General features: G+C 42.0%; 1 protein-coding gene across 1 annotated transcript in view; it reads right to left on the reverse strand.

Moving 5' to 3' along the window:
• The window catches only part of Prkg1 (protein kinase cGMP-dependent 1), a 1,110,483-nt gene extending 1,097,248 nt beyond the window's left edge, over positions 1-13,235 (reverse strand). Inside the window, exon 1 of the mRNA XM_075973828.1 lies at positions 12,661-13,235. Coding sequence (XP_075829943.1) covers positions 12,661-12,926 — 266 coding nt within the window. The 5' untranslated portion in view covers positions 12,927-13,235. The remainder of the gene's footprint in view (positions 1-12,660) is intronic.
• Between the last annotated feature and the right edge of the window lie 8,559 nt (positions 13,236-21,794).

Here is a 21,794-nt window from a genome sequence, read left to right on the forward strand (position 1 = left end):
TGTCCTGTTTCATTTTACACACGCCTCCTTGTCCTTGTTTCAGTCACGGCTTATAGTTAAGATACATTCTAAGTGTCTAAGTGGGGCAGTTTATGGTACCTAAGGGACCTGGGATGTAATCTCAGTTCCCGTCACTAACAGGCCTTTGTAACGGTTGGCAAATCAGAATTTTTTAGAACCTCTAGATTTTTGATTTGTCTTTTTGGAACTTTCTTGTTTTGTTAAGAAAATAAAAAGAGAGATTGAACAGGATATTTCCTAAAATCCTTTTCAAGTCGGAGCTTCTAGAAGCAGCTTGTTGGAAAACTCTCAGTCCCTGGAAAGGTTTTTATTCTTCAACTGCTAGAGATTTGACCGGGAGCTTTATTCCCGTCATCTTCCACAGTCACAAACAGCCCTGGACCGGTATTTGCTTACAAACCCTATAGGAAATAAGCTTGTGCACATATTTTTGCAAAGATGTCAAAATTAACTTCAAGGAGATGAAGCATTTTGTCGAAAGTCTCACAATCTGTGTGTGAGAGCATCCAAGTCTGTGAACATCAAGACAAGTAGTTTATTGATCACCATCTACTCCTGGGTTACGCTGAGTTAAAATTTCTCCTCCGTCTACCCTTCCAGAATTTCTTTCTCTTACTTAGTGTTATTATTGGGCACAGGAGATGACTCGGCAGGTAATGGCATTATGGCACTTGTCTCCAAGACTACCAACCTGAATTCTGACGCTGGAACCCAAATGATAGAAGAGAACTAACCTCTGAAAACTGTCCTCTCTCTCTCTCACACACACACACACACACACATGTGCACCATGGCACACGTGTGCTGACACATGACACAATAAATACATAATAAATAAATGTAATAAAAATTGAAGCTTAATGCTGATTATCTTTAATATTATTGGACTGAGATGCAAATAAATCCTTGCAAACACACCTTTCAGCAAATCTAGTTCCATATCTCAACAATGACACAGAGAGAGGATGGAGGAGGGGGGAGGGAGGACAGGCTGTAATGGAAATGCTAGCCTATAAAAAGTAAGCTGTGCTCAGTGACTCCAATACCATATATGTCCAAATCTTCCCACCAGTCTTCAAAAAGAAAAAAAAATGCAGCTAAGAGACTTGGAATTTGTTATTTTCCCAAGTGGGAGAGCCTGTTCCTCGGAGCCCTTCAAATTTCACCATTTTATTCTGACACGAAGAAAAGCGAATCACTGTGATTTCCACAGAACGCCTTTGTTATAAGAGCAATCGCAGCCTTACTTCCAAAGTCATGTCTTAGGGACTTTGGGTTTCCCTTAATTTATAAAAACGCACCGAAAGGCAGCCATGCAATATGGATATGTAAATCTGAAAAGGAAAGGGACATGGAAAATGAGGCTTTCAGAGGAGTATGTTCTTGTAACTATAACTCACGTCGAAATTACAGCAGACTTTCCCCCATGTTTCTATGATGGTTGTAGAAGTGATGTCTTTTTAGAAAACTGTCTTAATGGGTAAAGGTTAAATTTGCGGACGCTACCATCATGCCTTTTGCTTTTGAGTAGACAGAAATATAGATCATTTCTCTCACACACCAAGCATCCATATTCTCACATGCATTTCAAGAGTTGAGCTGAAAATTTACAGTGTTTGACTTGCCACTCTCACTCTTTGGCATCCATCCCATCTATAAATAAACTTCCTTTCCAAAGCTGTCTACAAGAATATTAGTTCCATCATCACTACTGCTCGCAATGACAACACCAAAAAATAAATAAAATAAGCAGAAACTACCAACTGAGTTAAGGTATGGGAATAGAGGGGGGTAATATATGGATATCAGAAAGACTTGGAGATTTGGCAAAAGGCCTAGGTCCTGTAATTAATCACAAAAGGAACAGTATACAAAGGAACAAACAAACAAATTTCTAAACCACCGCTCCAAAACAGAGAGTTCTCTTTCCATGTAAAGGTTTGCACAAACACATTTAAGTTCAACACTGGCTCTCTACTGTAGGACAAGTAGAAAAGACTACGGAGATTAGTTGTGTGTGTGTCTTATGTCTGACAAGTAGCATGCATCGTTTGTACAATTGAAGCAAGTGGGGAAACAGATAATTTCAAAGATTATAACCAATAAATTTGAGGTGTAGCCTTTGCCCTCAGTTATTGAGAAGACATGATGAGATTCTTAGAATGGTAAGTATGATACAACACTACACACACACACACACACACACACACACACACACACACACACAAGATGTCATTTGCCCTCTAATTCCTTTAATATCTGAATGGCCACAGTGCTGCCGGCCTGCCCTATCTTAAGTACACTGCCTTCCTAGTATCCAGAAGACAGACGGTAAGGCTAGATAACCAGGGGCTTTCAAGGCAGGATACCTCAAACCCCGCTGTTAAACTTCAGGAATTTGCTTTGCAGTGATAACAAAGGAAAAGATGGGGGGTGGGGGTAAGGCTTGTAAATGCCTGCTTGCTGTTTGTGGCTTGTTTCACTGTGTATGGCAACAGGCAGGGTAATTTCTGCTTCATCCTGCTCACACCAGGAAGAAAGCCCTCCACTGGATCCACACTTCATCCTCTCTGCAACCACACGCTTGCTAAAAGTTTCCGTCTGTAACCTAGGAACAATATACATTACTGACCCGAGAAACATTTTGATATATAAACAGTTGTAAATAAGTATACCACATAATTCAAAAAAATACTTTTTACAAGGACAGTTTGCTATCAATTAGGGCATCAAAATGTGCACCCCTTTAAGGGTTTTTTTGTTTGTTTTATTCTTCCTCTTGCTGGTTTAAGAACTAGCCAACATAGTAGTGAGGAAGGTGGCCAGTTTAAAAGACTAAATAAAAGCATTAATTCTAAACCGAATTGTTTTTACCAAAAGTACAACCCCCCTTGGCTATTGAATCTCACCAAGACAGGCACCCTGCCCCTCCCCTCAAGGCATCTTTCTCTGAGCCTAAAGTCACAAAAGATACCAGCCAGCAACGAGACTACGTCAGGCTCCCTGGGGGGTTCACATGACAAGAGGTCAGTCATAGAGTGAGTGAAATAGCCTTTTACAGGAAGACTGAACGGCTCTTTTCCAGGGGAATATTGATTCACAATCTTACAGACTGCTAGACATGATCCACAATGCATCCTTCAGTGGCAGGCAGGCAAAACAACCCCCAGTTCTTTTATGCCCCAAACTGAGAAGCATTTTATACTTAAGACACCTCACAAAAACAATTTTCTAAATATTTAAACATCCACATATATAAAAATCACATTAACTGGAGACCTCAAATTGTATTGTTTGCTATATTGTTATTTAAGTATATTAGAAATGAACTGCCTATTACATGATCTCATTTTTCTTATAATAATTTTCTTTTTGCTTTTCCCATGGGGTGTGTGTGTGTGTGTGTGTGTGTGTGTGTGTTGGGGAAGGGAGTTCTATTTATCTCCTCAAATATCCATACATTTTAGACCAGTCTTAACTGTCCATGAAATATTTAGATTGCCTCAGAGGCGTATAGACATGTCCCTCAGGTGACATTAATGTTCAAAGAACTCTTCACTCAAGCTGTCCTTTCCTCAAGACAACCCCTGGAGAACAATTCACTTGGTGTTTGAAACACAGACCCTCAAATCCTCACTGAGAGGAAAAACAGAGGTCGATATGAGATCCCTTACACATTTTTCCAAACTTGAATCCTGTTATTAAGAAAGGTATGTCTTTGAGGATACATTTTAACCATCACCCAAAGGTCTTGATACACTGCTAGTGGGTTCCAACTATTAAATATACTTCTTCTGCCATCTTGTGGCGACGGCTGAAATTGCACTCTCATTAACTATCCTTTCTCCTTCCCAAGCCTTTCCTTATCTTTGTTTCTGTTTCACAGTCTTTAAATCTAAAGGTCTCCCTTTCATATATGGGTGAGCAGATGACCTGAAGCATTCTTTAGAATAAAGAATAGCTTCTTACGTTTCTTCCTGCATCTAACACATTTCCTTGTTTTACTTTAAATATCCATGCCCTGTCCGAAAAACAAACAAACACCAAATATATATATATATCCATGCTTATTCACCCTCCAAAACAAGAGCAAGCAGGAGTAGTCCAGCACTGTGGACCCAAACCAGAAAACCAGATCCCCGACACCCAGGCTGGCGGGGTGGGGGTGAGGGGTGGGAACAGGCGTCAGCTTCCATAATTATTTCTGGGATTTGCTGTTTGCAAATTTATGATCTGTTGTGGAATAAAAGTTATAAATCTGAAGGGAAATCAGATGTTTTTCTTGGGTCATGTTAATGTAACTCTTAACTAAACTGACTTCCAGAGTGTATTTCATAAAAGCTAACGATTCTAATTCCACGTCCCCAATTCAATTCCTCCGATGCTCTTGAGAGACAACTGTGTAAAAAATCTAAAGACGGGTACAGAGAGAACCCAGAATCCTTTAAAACATGGTTTGAGCAAGCAAAATAACAAATATGAAAACAATGTTTTATTTCTTGTGGGGGGAAAAAAGACTTTAAAATAACAGCTCCTAAGTCTCTGTGTGACCGTATCCATGTTATACACAGCCCGCCCTTCTCTACTTTAGAAAGTCCGTGAAGCCTTAAACCTCAGCTTATTCTAAGCAGTGTAGCTACACAACATGGATCCCGTGTGTTAGTCAAACGCTTTCTCTCAGCATTTATTAAATCCTGACTACTAACATAAAATAAGTTCACTTGTACACACTTAGACAAGTTCTTAGGCCACCGATAATATGAACATCGTATCTTGTAGACACCGCTTTGACCTGTAAGTGCTAAGTTGAGCCTAGGGAATGTAGCGCCTTGGTTTATAAAGAAGCAGCTTTGCGAGAGTCACGGAGTCAAGAAGCTGAGTTTTCGGAACCCTAGATCTCATGAGGGGCTCTTAGGCTTTTTTTTTTTTTTTTTTTTGCAGTGACTCACAAGACAGATGATATCCCCATGTGCAACACACTCCTGTGGAAAGACAAGACCATCTGCGGATTACATGTCATTTCCTGCCATACATTTGTAAGCCTCCCATCTAGGAAGCCAACTGGAACCGGAGTGGATGGCTTTCCCTGGGGAAATGCTTTGGCATGCACTCAGCCTTGGTTTTTAAGAAACAAATAATTCATGAATTTTGATTTTTTTAAAAAGGTCCTTTATTCATTTTAACCTTATAATCAATGAAATACAAACCATTTTGTTGTGACGCCACAGTTGAAATCTGTCGGGCTGAGAGGGGATGCCAGGGTGAGTATTTGAGAGTCATCTTACTCTCTACATGTACTGACCATTGAGTAGGAAGTGTTTTACCCTGGCGGACACAAGCTCCTTTCACTTGCTTTTAATATATTCAAGATATACCTTTTCTCTGAGACATAGTTCACGGGAGGGAGAAGCGTGGTAAATTGTGGGTTTTATTTGGTTGGAATTTTTCCTGTAAACAGACCTGGTTTCTACTCAAGGATTTACAGCCTAAGATATAAAAGAATTTTCTATTTTCGGGATTTCTGGCACACGCAAACAAGTCCTTTGGTGACTGTGTAATACATGAAGTGAGTTTCATCTACACTCTGTGGGCAATGAGAGGCATCAGGAAAAACACTAACATTTACCCAAAGGCTTTCGAGCTGCTTGTTAGACAACCATAGCACCATATCATTGAATAAACAAACCCAGGAATATTTGTGAAAGGCAAACACACAAATATTTTTAGGAACCCTGAAGGGTTTTAGGACGGTATTTTTGTAGCATTTTGAGGTCTGAGTGCTCAAAGGAAGACAAATCCAGGAATTTAAAATATATTTTGAAGCTCTGGCTAAATTAGACGACACACACAAGAGAGTCTTAATTTGCAGCAAGTGTAACAGAGAATTTAGCAGCTGTAGTTACATCATTCCTATCACAACTTAAAGAGCCAAGCTAATTTCTGCTGAAGTCAGTTACAGTGGATACCTTAGACTGTGCTGGTTTGCTTGTCTTTCCAATAAACACTGCCATAAAATCAGCACAGCTATGTTGCCACCTTGACACCAATATGTCATACTCCATAAAAAAAGAAAATCAACTCAAATACCCGGATAACAAATTAACTGCTAATGATGAATTCCCAAGAATAAATCAAATAAATATGCACCAAGGAGAGAATGCACATGTAGCCAGCGCTTTGGACAGGGCAAATTTCAGATATTATTTTTGAAACTTTCTAGTCAATATATATTTTTGTATCATGTGCTTTTCTAAGGCAGTATACGTTTCTATTCTATTCACCCACAAAAATGATATTAAAATGCCTACAAGCACAGAATGTACCAAAGTTTGTGCTCTGTGCACAATCTCTAGAGCTTTTTGTGGAGATTAACCATTCCACAAAAAGAATCTGTTGTTCCAGGATGAAAATATTAAAACAGGAAAGGAGTTCTACCACGCATCTCTCTTAAATCCACGTAAAAGACATAAATGTCTTTTAAAGACACACCGCTATTTTAAGGCATTGTGAATCTTCAATATAAATATTATTTTTTTAATTTATGAAACTCAACTTACACGTACACACAGGAGCACACTCATACACACACGGATCTATCTGAGGACATAGACAAGTTTTAAAACACACCCATCTTTTGAACAAGTCCTCTTTGCTGCTTGTCTCTGTCCTGAGACTTTTGCAAGCAGACAGATCTGACAGGGCTCAAAGATACCAAGCTAGAAGCTAGAAACACAGATCCAAAAGAGAAACCCACAACTCAGGAAGAGTCAAAAACAAAAAAAAGGGGGGGGTGAGAAAATAGAGCACTGGATAAAGGAAGAGTGACAAGCATCAATTCTTGCATCTGGGTGACAGAATAAACATATGTGCCCCCAAACACAGAGAGGCATTTGAGAATCTCCAAGATTCCATGAACTGTTTTATAACAACAGTTGTAAAAAGGAAGCCACCTTTTCTACAAGAACTTCTTTGAGATAACCTAGACAAGCTTTATAATAACAATCACTATAGTAAATGTAAATCACATAAGGGATCAAACAGTAATTTGGTATATGTCTGCATACCAATGTACTTTGTACATCTCTCTCTGTGTGTGTATCTCTGTGTGCACATGTGTGTTTTTCATTTTCTTTCCTTCTTTCCTCTTTTTCTCATCAGTGAACCAACAGCACAACACACCAACAAAGCCAGAGTCAAGGTCAATATCCCTTTCTGACAATTCCCAAGCTTCTGAACTATCACTTTTGGGAAACAGGATATGCTATCCCTGGTTTATCTCAGAGCTCACAGTAAGTTCCAAAGCCTACAAGAAACCTTGATAACGTCTGGCTCTGAACCCCGATAAGAAAATTCTCAATGTGAAACAAAAATATTCATACCCTATGCAGCCATGAAACCACCTGGAAATCTTATCAAAAGAAAAGATTTGGAGCATTCTCAGCATCTCTGTGCAGCAATCTCAAGAGCCCCCTGGGAAACAAGACCTCGGTCAGGAAGGAGGAAGAAGAAAAGGCGTGTCTTGTTTTGTCAGGTCTGGTTGAAATTGCTTTGTGGGGGTCAAATTTTCAATGGATACATGGTTGAATCTAAGTATTTGACCTCTGTTTATATCAGTGATTCAAATGAACAGGAACTCCTGACACAAGCCCCTCATCTGGTAAACATTCTTGGTTCCAGAACCAGGATTGAGCTCTAAGAAATGTCCCTTAAAGAGATCTAAATTAACAGCATGCTGAAGATATCAATTTGGCATCTCAGATACAGACGCACAACCAAGAAACCTACAATTTCCTTCTATTTCTGAGGTGTTTTCAAAAGCATGCCCGCAAGGCTTTGCTCAGTTTTCTCCGCGCTACACCAGGGAACCACCCCTCTCATGCAGAGCGTGGGCTGAAAGTCCATATAACATCCTAATGCTAAACCTGCCTCTTTCAAAGACATGGCAAGATAGAAGCGTGTCCTGCCAAAATGTCTTATCCCATGCCATTAGCTTGCCTCCTCTTCAATTCCTGCTCAAAATACTGTTAATCTGAGTCAACTAAATCAATGTTCTCTCCCCAAGGTTGTGGTGAGACTATTACAACATTCATCGGAAAGTTATTGATCTTTCCCTTTGATGATAGAGGTATGTTAAGATGGGAAAGAGTAAGCACATGCCACTCTCCTTCCCCGCCCAGTAAAGGCAGAGAGAATCCAAAGGAAGCAAAGGTGATTCTAATTCCTTTCACAATACTAATGTTTATCATCCCAGCCTGGAGCAGGACACTGAGCTACAGAAGTTCAAAGAAGAAGAAGAAGGAGGAGGAGGAGGAGGAGGAGGAGGAGGAGGAGGAGGAGGAGGAGGAGGAGGAGGAGGAGGAGGAGGAGGAGGAGGAGAAGGAGAAGGAGAAGGAGAAGGAGAAGGAGAAGAAGAAGAAGAAGAAGAAGAAGAAGAAGAAGAAGAAGAAGAAGAAGAAGAAGAAGAAGAAGAAGAAGCAGCAGCAGCAGCAGCTGATAGACTGCTCAGTAACAATCCTACAAGAAAGAGCAGGGCTGCCTGAGGACTTCACAGCTAAGCAGGCCGATCCAAGGTACATAAGATGGCTCCAAGAGTCCACTGGTCCCTTTCAAATGAGGTCAGTTTAGCTCATGGTACATCCTTTCTACCCACTGAGAGGTACTCACTGAGATGGAACTAGCCCTGGTCTGGGGCTCCAGAGTACACCTATTATGTGGTCTCAGAACTAGACGGTTCAGGTTTGAAGCTGGTTGTGGCGGTAACGAGCTGGGAGTCTATAAGCAAGTCACTAGATTCGAAGCCTCAAACTCCTTCCCTGACAAATGTGGGAACTCTTTAGATGTGCTCATCAGGAGGCACTGTTTCTAGCACAGTGTTGAGATGGGAAAGATAAGCTGCCTTTATTGTTCCTTTTGTCATTGTTTCAAAACTCTGTGTGTTTTTAATGTGAACAAAGGGTGAGTAGCCATTGTTAGGCCCACACAATACAGCCTGAACACACTTTATTGAAGTTGTTTATATCAAAATGAGGCCTTGCCTCTTGACTTAGTCTGAAGGCCAAATTGCAATGGCATTGGATCAGAGATGCAAACGGCAAGGGTTTTCTGGGACATCCGGTCCAAGGTATCTATGTCCCACGGAAGTTTGAGTCCCAGCTGATCAACTGGCATCATAGGAAGCAAGGGATTCAAGACAAAAATAACTCCAGCCACTTTGGAATACTGTCTGCTCTTATTCTGGGAACGAGTTAATATTGATTCTAGCCCATGCTCCAGCTAATTTAAAACTTGTGCGTAGTCCCCTGTGTATACACCAGTTAATGAGGCAGCCAAAATAAGGAACTTATGTGTGTATGAAAACTTCGGGAAAAGAATTGAGAGAAGTTGGAAATTCTGGATGTGAAGCATACGCAGAGGGGGAATCCAGTTCAGAGGAATCTATGGGAAATACTTGGAGTTCTTTGGCAAAACGAAAGTATTTAAAATATCATCGCCATCATCTGAAAGAGCCTGCAGTTTTCAGTGATAATCACTTGATCCCTACAGAGCATTTCCTAAGGGGTCCGTAAGTGAGAACTGCAATAAGTCAGAGGCTTTCTTTTTAAACGTGATCATCACACTGTACACTTGATACTTCTGCTCGAGAGCTTAGATCGTCCTCTTCCCTGGTATAATTTTCATCTAAGCATTCCTTAGATACTTGGATCATTCTTAATGGAGAACAAGCATTCTATCCTCTGTGGACACATGGAAATCTGGATAATTGGACCGAGTTGATTACAGCCGTAGATAATTTCTCCCGTTTCCTTCCACTGCAATAAAAGCTGAAGATATGTTTTGCTACCTACTGTGTAAATTATTTTTAGATTACAGACTCCAAAGCAGAAATTTATAGGAAAATCTTCTGTTAGTTTTCCCTCCTAAAAAAATCCTAATTCAAACTAAATTTATTTCCTCTTCAGTATAAAACTGGAGTGTCCTAATAAGATTTGAAATGAGACTTCAGTACTAACAGCTATCATTCAAATTATAACTGAACATTAGCTTTGCAATAAAGCCTTTTGCTTCAGTCACAACAGGTCACTGGAGATGAACTATCTGCTTCCTAAACCCAGATACCTAAGATACCGGAAGTATTCTTTTATTCTGAGAGTATCTTGATTGATATTAACCCTCATCGTTTAGAAATGCCTTTCTAAGTGTTTTTCCTCTTAGCTAAACCAAAGTGTCTTGCAGTTGAGAACTTAATACTGTCCCTTTAAGTGAGTGCCTAATTCCAATGGATATTATGCCCATATATTATACCTGTCAAAATTCTTTAAATGCTAATGAGTCACCTTACTGAAAATAAACTGCATGCTCCCTTTTGGAAACTTGGAAGTACGCACACGTGGGAAAACATTTACCTTAATTCTGCGTAAACCAGGACAGAGAGAAGAAAGTACTTCAGACACTTGTTCAAGACACAAATAAAGGTGCCCTTAATCCCTATCATGCAAGGGCCACTCTTGAGATGCAAGTTCCTACTTCAATAAGAAAACTCTGGGGTGGGCGTGGGGGAGGGGTCAAAAGGGGAGATGTTTCATACGAGGCGTAAGCCATTTCCTCTTCATAGATACAAAAACTTCACATTCTTTGAGAATGCTTGTCAAGGGGGGCGGGGAGAGTCTCTGTAAACTGGCGCCTGGAGGGCAGGCTCTGGGAAAGCGGATTTTCTCCCTCCAGTCCTCTCCAGACTCTGGTGAGAATTTCCTTTCTGCTGTGAGGCAGTACTCTTACTCTAAGGGCACAGCCCAGACACGAAATCTGAAATTTCAAAAATGCGATAAAGCTTAAACCGGCAGCCCTAGGAGGCAAGCAGCTGCCTGGTGACCGCTGATGAAGTGGCTTCTTAAGGAGGTGGGCAGATTGATTCCAGCTGCTGAGCGCCGGGCAGGGCAGCGGCCGCGGAATGCGCAGCCAGGCGGAGGCAGGGCTGCAGTGGCTCCCCAACCTAGGGCCAGGCCAAAGACTAACTCCGCAGTTTCAGCCTAAGTGGAAGGGGAGTGGCCTCGTTCCGGGCAATAGGAGCTTCCAAGGCAGGCTGGGCCAAAAGGTACCAGTGTCGCTTCAAAACTGACCGGTGACTCAGGCTATCTGAAAGCCCTCTGAGATCGGTGTTCAGGAGAGCCAGCATTTTTTTTCTAAGTGGTATCCTGGGGATTCCTGTTTTCTTATCCCCACTCATTCCCAGCTCTGGGTCTTCTGACAACTTCGAACCCCCGTGTTGTCCGTTTTGCCTGCCCACACTGTGATCAATACACTCGGGGGTTGGTACAGTATACTGGAGGTGCAGGAACATGGGGGCCTTGGAAATGGCCCAGAGGAGACCTATGACAAGATTTGTTCTTTAGAACAGCAAACCTCAAAATAAGAGGGCTAAGGGTGTGTGTTGGGGCGGCGGGGAGGGGAGGTAGTAGTCCCCCGGGGGCCCCAAAGTCAGACAGCAAGAGATCTAAGAGGAGGGAAAGGGTAGGAGGTAGGCGGGCATGAAGGCACGCCTAATGGAATATTCAATATCCCGAGAAATGCACTTTCGGCCCTGCATTTCCCGAGACTAAAAGCCAGTAATGGGCTTTGGAGTCTGCACTTCCTCTCCCTAATGTCCACAGGGCTTTAAGGCTGCAACCGATCGATCAGGCTTCTCCGCGAAGGCGGCATGTGGAGTGCAAAATCTTCCCACTGTGGCCAGAATCCACCCAGCCTCCCCTGAACACCCCGGAGAAGCTACACAACTTTGAAAAGGAAGAATCTGGCTCTTAGAATGCCAGGGAGGAAGAGAGTGAGAAGCGAGGTGACGCCTAAAGAAAGCACTCATCTTCGTTCCCTACCCCAACTTTTTCAGGAGGGGGTTGAAGTTGAAGCAAACAGACCCGCTGTTGCCCTTGCACTGGGCTGAGAATTTGTCCCTAACCTGCTTCACGTGCAAGGTGACCCAACCTCCACGAAGCCCAGGGCAATTAAGAGTGGCGCTTTTGGAAGAAATAGAAGCGGAGCAAATGAGCACCCAGAGGTGGGGTTTCGTGGCCTTCTCTTGATGACGTCACAACTCCCCTGACAGTAACCCTGTGAATAACCCTTCCCTCCCAATCCTTTGCTGGAGGATGGATCTATTGGGTGGGGACCAGCCCTCGGTCCGCCCCAAGCCGGCCAGAGCCCTCTTGGCAAAGCTCACTGTATCCAGACAAACTCTGTCCCTAAACTGAACTCGACCCCAACCAGCCTCAGGTCACACCGCAGCCTGGGTCCAGGGGTCACCTCGGGGAGGTTCTCCAGGCCTGGGGACGGTCAGGGTTCAGTCCCAGTGTGGGCGCCCCGAGAGGCAGCAGCCCAAGCCGTCGAGTGCAGGGTAGCAAACTTTCCGCGGTCCTTCTCCCCACCCCCACGCCACAGGGGCGCGTCTCCGCGAAGAGCTTGCCTTTTCCCAGCCCGCTGGAGACAACCACAGCACGTGATGCGCAGAAACAAAAATAAACACTTCCCCTTCCCGGACCGCCACGGCGAGCAGGGGGCGCCCTGCGCTTTCCTGGAGCCGCAGCCCCCGGCCCCGAGCACAGGACGCCTGGAGAGAGTGGCCCTTACCCCACGACGCCCTGAGCCTACCTCTCAGATTTGGTGAACTTCCGGAACGCCTGGCGCAGGTCGTGGAAGGACCTATAAGTCTGAGGCTCGGCAGAGATGCCCTGTGCCCGGGTGGTCCGCGGGCCGATGTGGGTGGAGGGCACCGGCAGCACCGACTGGCATTTGTGGAGCTTCCTCTTCAGCTCCTGGATTTCTTCCTCCTTCTCTGACAGCCGCTTTTCCAGCTCCTTGATCCTCTCCTCCTTGAGCATGAGAATCTTCGCAAAGTCTTCCTCCAGTTCGCTCATTTTTTATGGTTAAGCCAGATCCCCCCCGCTCTTGAAACTTTTCCTCCCGCGGCGCGCCGGCGGCTGGGACAGCAGAGGAGCGCAGCGAGCCGGGGACTGGGGCGCTCAGCCCGGAGCACTGAGTGCGGCCCCGCTCCTGCGATCGCTTCTGCTGAATGGACTAGAAGCTCCAAGGGGAGGATGAGGCGTCTAAAAGGAAGGAGAGGAGAGGCAGAGTGCTAATCCCTAGCGTCTCTGGGGAATAGGTGATTATCTTTCATTGAGAAACCAATTAGAGCCGCCCTTCCTCCCCTGAGACCCCCTCCTCCCTCGTCCCCCTTTCCCAGTCGCTTGGTGAGAATACGCGAGCGCGCCACCCCACCGAGAGCCTGGTTGGACCAGAGAGTCTGCGCTCACTCCATCACACAGAAACTCTTCTAGGCTATATGGTACCAAAAGAAGGGAGTGGGATGGGGTGCTTTATGACACTTGATCCTTGAAATAGCAACAATTACCATGTGATCTCTCGAGGATGACGCAGTGCTTGTAACAGGATCCTGAGAGAGAGAGGGAGAGAGAGAGAGAGAGAGAGAGAGAGAGAGAGAGAGAGAGAGAGAGAGAGAGAGAATGTGTGTATGTGTGTAGGAGACATTTCATAAATATTAAATTGCCTTTAGACAACCTAAAGAAACCCATCTTTGTTTTCGCCAGTTCTTTCTTTTCCGCTCTGCTTGCCTGGATGTGGTCATGACAGAAGGCACATGTGTGTGCATCTCTTCTCACTGTCAAGTTCTGAGGTTAAGACCTTCACTAATAAGAATGACCGACAGGGCAAGAGCAATTTCAAGTTTGGGTAGCACATAACTTTACTGGAAATTGTGGACTAAACATTTGGAGGGCAAGTTGAATGAGCATATCATGATGAGCCAAGTGTTTAAGGAAAATTGAAAGGCCATGCGTTGATTGTGAACAGTTCAAAGTCTGGATTTTATTTCATCTACTCCAGTTAAATATTGTATGTTGAGCACCCCAATATCATCTTTCAAGGCTCTGAAGTGGCTACTGCAGCTGCTAAACTGCTGGCTTACCCTCCCAGTTGAGTCTGGAAACTGCAATGGTGTTCGTCTTTGTTTCTCCCTTCTTTTCTGAGCATCCATCATCCCGCCAATGCTAACGGAACTGTTATAGCCTTTTGATCCTGAGTCTTTAGTAATTACTGCACTTTAAAGATATCCATTGTACACCACAGAGAGCACGATTTGCAAAAAAAACAAAAGTAAACATTGTTTTCCATTTGTTTGGTGAGTGGGAGGGGCATTCTTTCAGGTAATGAGCAACAAGTTAACAAATTTTAGTAGATGAAACTAAAACCCAGAGTTTCTCTTAACTCATGATCACTTTCCTTTAAAAAGAAAAACTATGATTTTTACTTACAAATAACAAACAAACAAATAAACTACCTGGTCTGAATCAATACATAAAAGGAAAACAATCATACGGTTTGGTTTTTAAATAAACCCTAAAATATGTTTTCTTTTGGAAATCTTTCTATTACCTAGTGCTAGCTGTACTCACCTAGTTCCATTAGGTTAGAATTACTAAGCACAACATCTGGATTTCTTAAGGGAAGCAGGTACCTCTACCCAGATTCAGTTGTCTGTGGTGGTGATGGTTACTTTCCTGCCCCCCCCAGTCCCTGGTGTGTGTGTGTGAAAACAGGATCCACTATAATCCTTTTTAGAAATTCTCAAAATAATGGGTATTTTAAAAATACTCCATGCAAAACAATAACAACAAAAAACTGTTATCTTGTTTAAAAGCTTATGGAAACATAAAAATAGTTTCATAAAGATTCTTGTGAACTCTCCCCATGTCTCATCCTGTCTGCAACAAAAGACAGTTTTTAAGTGCTTCTTCTGCCCATTAAAGGCATGATTTAAGCCAGGATGCCACATAGACGTCAGAGCTCTAACCCTGCCACTTTCTTTCTAAATTAAACTTATTTTAAATTAGTCACTTTTAACTTAAATAATGTTGGTGGCTAGAGAGGAAAAAAAATCTTGTTCATTAGCTTCAAAACATGTAATTTAGATCACAAGGAAAGTCTGATAAGCTGCCATAACACAATGACCTTATGTTACAAAGGAAGAAGATGAAAAGTTGGAGACAAAGTCCAAGTCCAGGGCAGTATATACGTTTGAGTTCAAGGCTGTGATGTCATGGTGTTGATTTCTCCACCATTCTGGTTCCAGTTTCAAAGCTGAAAACCTAGACATGGTAGGATTCCAGTGATCCAGCTGCAAACCTAGACATGGTAGGATTCCAGTGATCCAGCTGCAAACCTAGACATGGTAGGATTCCAGTGATCCAGCTGCAAACCCAGACATGGTAGGATTCCAGTGATCCAGCTGCAAACCCAGACATGGTAGGATTCCAGTGATCCAGTCGTGAGATGTGGCCATTCCCTTGTTTCTTCTAAATGTGTAGCAGTACCTCTGTTGGAGTAAAAGTAATGAAACTTTCTTTTATTAATTAAAGGTGAAGGTCGCCATCTAGTGCCCTTAGAAAAAAATTACTAAAAACCATCTTAGTCACAATGAAGTTGAAATTATTTTCTTAAATGCCTATAGCAATGTTTTCATGTTCTGTGGTCAAGAAAAATAGAAAATGTGAAGAAGGTCATGTTAAAGAAAAAAAATATCCCTTTTAGTCACTGTATAATGATAGCAAAGATGTTGAACAATTTTAAAGATCATCATCATCATAATTCTTAGCTGATGTTGGATGTCCTTCTGTGTATGTGTTGCTTCAATTGGTTAATGAATAAAACTGGTTTGGCCAGTGGCTTAGCAGAGTAAAGCCAAGTGGGAAATCTGAGCAGAGAGAAAGGGAGTAGGGGGAGTCAAAGGGACACCATGTAGCTGCTGAAGGAAAAAGACACCAGAACCTCACCATTAAGTCACTCTATCATGGTGATAAACAGATTAATAGAGATGGGTTGATTTAATATATATTAAGAGCTATCTAGTAATACTTCTGAGCCATTAGCCAAACAGTGCTGTCATTAATATAGTTTTTGTGTGATTATTTGGGTCTGGGTGGCCCAGAAACGAAAAAGCAGTCTCGGATTACAATTAGTAGTAGTAGTATTGTTATTAGATTTTTGAGACAGGGTATGTATGTATGTGTATGTGTATGTATGTATGTATGTAGCCCTAGCTGTTCTGGAACTCGCTCTGTAGACCAGGAAGATTTTTAACTCAGAGATGTGCCTGCCCCATCTCCTGAGTGTGGGATTAAAGTGCCCAGCCCTTATTTTTTAATTTGAGTAGATATGTGCACATGTGTGTCGGTCCCCAAGGAATCCTAAAAAGTGCATTGGGTACCCTGAAGCTGGTGGTTGTGAGCCAACAGACACAAGTGCTGGGAACTGCACTCAGGTCCTCTGGAAGAGTAGTAGATCCTGAAGCCACTGAATGACTGATGAGCCATCTCTCTTAGCCCTCAGTGTTTATAATACATGTCCACATAAAGCTAAGCCTGTCCATGTGTCATGCTACTGATTCTAATCCCCATAACGACTCTGAAAGCTAACTACTCTTGCTCCATTCCATTTTAGAGATGGATATACTAATTTACTCAGATTAGGTTGTCTTGCTAGCATTGTCTAGATTTGCTGCAGACCGTGTGCATCCAGTACAGCCTGCTTCTACGTGAAATACACAATAAGGTGGATATACACGTCTCTATAAAGACAGGGAGAAAAAAGCTAAAATTCCTTCGGTCATGGGAACACACTAAGCTTGAAATCTCATATAAACACAGAGAAGTCCCAAAGATCCAAGTTCTAACAATCAGCTGTCTTACTGAAGTTGTTTGCTTTGCGGCACTTTACACTTTATTTACAATTCCAAATGTTTTTATCTAAAAAAAGAATATCCACTGTCAAAGGCTGTGGTCATAGTTTGACCCTTTTTTTTCTTTCCTTTCATATACAACACTTCCCAAAGAAACTAAAGTGTTATAGACGTCAGTAGTTCCCATGGGATTCCTATCTTTTAATCTAGGTCAATATTACAGGAGGTTTATATTATCTATTTACAAATTCAAAAAGTAATTAAAAGTGAGTCGATTTTAGTCTTTCTGGCTTCTAGAAAATATATCCAATGATAATATATCCATCCCCCAAATATTCTCTTAATCTCTATAGAAACAAATGCTTGCTGTGCTTACTGTTGAGTCAGCAGACCACTCATGTTGCCCCACTGCTGGAGTAACATAAATCTTGCTATGTATTGTAAGAGTCCAGACCAAAGGAAATGATTAGGTACCAGTCTGTGACGTCAGTCAGTAAGAATGTCCGTACAAGATCAGAAATGAAGGCTGAGGATGTCAAAATCAAGGCAAGAGTTCCACCTTTGGAATGGGGGGGGGTCAATACACTATCTCTCTATTTTCTATATTACAACATCAAAATACTTCCCACACTGGTAGAATTAGCAGTGTCTGTGAAAGAATGCTATCACACTCTTGGGAAACTAAAATGAATACTAGATTCAAATCAGAAGATCCACAAACATGTTTCTGTTCAGTCATTGCTCAAGCTGGGTGCTTATGAAAGCCCCCTACATGCTCAGATTTATTCTCCTTGTTTATAAAATAAGAAAGGACCATGGGTCTTCTTCTCCCTGCCTCCAGCAGGTCTACAGATGTCTGTTCTCAGTGACCTTACAGATCATATTCATCCTATGAACGACTTTCACAACGTTTAAAATTGAGAGAAGAGCAAGTTTAAGTATGAAGTATGACTAGTCCCATGAGGAAGAAAGCATACTCTTTTGCCCATGAGAAGCTGAGGTCATATTCCGTTTATTTTATGTTGTACTGAATGTTGCCTTAAGCAGCATTTTTACTTGAACCAGCTATGTTCTGGTGACCAAGAAGTGTGGCCATCCATTACTCAAAATACAAACTTATTAAGTCCAAACACACACCAATATCCTTATTTTTTTTAACTTTCTAAATTTATCAGATTACATTTGTTGAGTTCACATAAAGAATGGTAATAGTTTTACTTTAAAAAAAAAAAAACTTCCTCCCCAGGAAAGTGTACTTAAATCATTTTCACAATGTGGTCTTATTGTAAAAACAGTTATCTGTTCAGCCGCCTATAACAGAAGGGCCATTGTCTTCTTTGTATGCTGCATCTGTGCATATGTTTTAAAAAATAAGCCCTCTTATAAATTTTGAAATATAATACTTAAACAGGAAAATGTAATGTTTAATATGTTGCAGAGCTCAAATTCTATAGTTTATTAGAGTCTTGGAGCTAGAATGTGAAGGGAGGGCTACCATGTGACTTCAAGCTATTAATTTTATCCTCATGAGTTTCAGGAACCCAAACTATAAAGTATATATATATAGACACTGAACGCTTTTACACCTAAATCCTCAAGGTGATTTGACATTTATCACTTAAAGTTAACCCATATGAATAAAGTGGCCATGATGTGTGCCCCTTGCTTTAATTCTCCTAAGAGGATACTCAAATGTTGGAGAGCTGTTCTCAGCTTCCCAATGCTGCAACCCTTTAATGCAGCTCCACATGCTGTGGTAAATTCCTAATTTATCACTGTAATTTTATTAGTGTTATGAATAATAATGTAAACATCCGCTATGCAGGCTATCTAATAGGCTACCTCGGTGAAAGAGTCATTCGAACCCCTCCCACAAACACACACAAGGGGTTGAGTATCACTGGCTTAGATGATGGGAACAATACTCAACTCATTTCCCCCTCCAGACCCCTGCCACACACATGTGCCATCTCTCCGTTGTTCAATTAAAAACCAATCTGCATATATATGTCACAGCTGTGTAGCTTTGTTTCCTTGTGGGACTTCTGACTCTTGACATTTTTGCTGGCTTTTCCAACACTATGCCTCGTACTGGTTGCATTGCCTCAATGCAAGGCAAGGTGCCTAGTCTTACTACAACTTGATATGCCATGCTGCTTCGTCAATATCCAAGGGAGGCCTGCTCTTTTCTGTATAGAAACAGAGGGGAGAGGAGCAGTAGGGGGTGGGGAAGGGACTGGGAGTAGAGGAGGAAGAGGATACTGCGGTCAGGATGTAAAATAAATACGTTAGTGGATTGATTAATTAATTAAAAACAATAATCAAAGTAGGGCTGTGAAGGGTTGTTAAAGCTATAATTGACATCACAATTTTTTGCCTTTAAAATAAGACCATTACTTGGGTGAGCCTGATCTAATCCAATTTCTCAAAGAAGGATTACCAGTGTGACTGGAGGGTGATTCAAAGGAAATTTCTGTTGTGAACTTTGAGGATAGATGCATGGCAAGGAACGCAGCAAACAGAGAGCAAGGGCCTGCTAGTCCACAAGGAAGTGGCTTCTGCCACAACCTCTTGAGCTGAGAAGACGCTCTGGGCTGCCGGAGAGAATGCCTCAGACATGACACTGGAATCTCAGCCTTTAGAGATGCCAAGCAAAGAACCCAGGCATGCAGAACCCAGACTCCTCACTTCCAGACTGTGAGATCATCAGTGGATGCTAATTTAAGTCTCTACAATTTATGGTATTTGCTAGGTGATGAGATAAAACTATCAAACGATTCGCCCATCATTTAACAAGAAGTCCATTACAAATGTAAGAAGTGTTTTACCCAGCCTTAGAGCCTCGCTTCCCCAAAACACTATTTTCCGTAGCGCTATTTTATTTCAAATGGATACTTGAGTACATAAAATGTGGCTATAAATTATCAGCCGATTAAGGCACATCGGTGACAGTACAAATGGCCTTTTGAACAACTCTTGTCTATAAGTGGCATTTATGTTTAATGTTGTACATTATTGTAACCAGTGTGCAAAACCTGCCAACCATGGGTTTCAGGAAGGACTGAAGCTGTTCATTAGTTTGAATGACTACAAAGTAGAAGCATTGCTGTAATTTACCTTGTTGGTGGGTTAACTCTGTAATCGTATGCCAATTATGTAGTACTGCCCTGAGCTTTAGCTGTCTGTAACATATCAAGAGGTATCTTTTGTAGTATTGCTTATTTCCGATACAAGATTTGGAATGTATTTAAATATAATCTTGGTTCATGAACTGAATGTGTTGCTGTAGTTACATACAGAAATCAAATACTCCCGCATAAAATGATCTCCCGGGTTCCTATACTGAAGCCAAATATTTGAGTAAAGTGGAGGGAGAGAGGAAGAATTCAAATCCTTTTCTGAGTTAAGTTTTGGTTTGGATTGACTTGGGATTTTTTTTTTAATGAGGAAAATGGACTCACTTGCTTGGAACTTGTAAAAAAATAATTCTTCTTAGTAGAAAACATTTATGCACAATATAAAATCATGAAGGCAAGAAACGATATATAATGAAGGCAAGTGTCTCTTTCATTCTGGCTCCCGAGTCCCTCTCTAAGGAGGCAAATGCTCACTGGTGTATTGAGTTGTGAATCACCTGTGAAATATTCTAGTTATTCACTTGCACATTTTTACTGAGCACATATCCGTGAAGAGATAACATCTAATACCTTGCATGGATCCTAGTCTGTAACCTAACTAAGCACTGCTATGTCCTGATTTTCAGGACCTGATGTCAAATCCAGCATGCCACCCTGTCCCTCGTTATGATGAAAATCTTAGCAGAAAGACAGGGACATTGCCACATTTAAAAAGTGTGGTCCCTCCCTACTCCTCAACTTCATTTATAGCCTCCTCTTTCCCTTTAAATAAGTGAGGTGCTTCTTACTGGAATCCATAGGCTTAATAACCTCAGAACAGTTTGGTGCTTTAAGGATACAAGTCAAATGTAACCAGCTGTGCCTACTTTTAAGAATGTGAGACGACAATCTCTAGTCCGTAGTCATCCTTGCCTGCTTTTTGTTAATGGAGACATTCATTACTTCCAGTGAACCGTTTCCATGCGTAAAACTTAAGAACCCATTGCTAGGCATATGGCGCCTTCTGTCTTGGCATTCTCTTCATTTTTATCACTATCAAAGTTATCTTTACCTTCAATCTGACTGCATGCCTGTTCAGTTGTTGATCTATTATTTCAACTTCACTGAGGTCATGTCATGGTGTAAATATTTTTGTCAGAATACCTACACATGTACTGTAAAATTAATTTATAACTTCCTTCTCTATCTACCAAAAGCATTTTCCCAGAACCTACGATGTTCCCGTATTTACTGATGGTGTTTCCAAGTGTCATATTTTCTCAGCCTGTATAAAAAACATTTGGAAGTTCCCCATAATAATGTTTAGGTCTCACACCAGTTCCAATGGAAAGGCTTTCCACGAACCCAGAAGAGCATAGTATGGTGATCTGCACTCTGCTCCCTCTCCGGGCTTCCTTGTCAGCCATCCCCCCCCCCCATGCACAGACTGCAGAGAGTAGAGAGGAGGCGGAGGGACAGGATATTGACCTAGGAAGGCACAGTCCCAACCACCTTTCATTCAAGACTCCATCAAATAACGGGAGATCACTTTACAGTGCAGGCAAGCAGACATGACTCAGACTGCGGTTAAAATCATCGGCAAGCAACTCTACCGGGAATACCTTACGGTGACGGAAAGCGGTCCCGGGCGTGGTGTGCGGGCCCTACTACATGTGTATATATACACACGTGCATATTTTGACGACTATAAATTTCTTAGAACTCCTCTCTCTAATTCGGGAGTATCAGTTAAACCTAACGTTCTTCCTTTAAAAGCCTCCACTTGGAGCCTTTGGATGCATTCAAGTGAGTCACACAGGCGGAGTAATGAAGAAGCATTGCAAATGCCATGGCGGCTGAGGGCAATGGCTATCTATCAAGGACTGGCAGCTTCTGACCCTCCGCAGTCAAAATGA

The sequence above is a fragment of the Microtus pennsylvanicus genome, chromosome 5 (assembly GCF_037038515.1).
Source record: "Microtus pennsylvanicus isolate mMicPen1 chromosome 5, mMicPen1.hap1, whole genome shotgun sequence".
Classification (NCBI taxonomy): Eukaryota; Metazoa; Chordata; class Mammalia; order Rodentia; family Cricetidae; genus Microtus; species Microtus pennsylvanicus.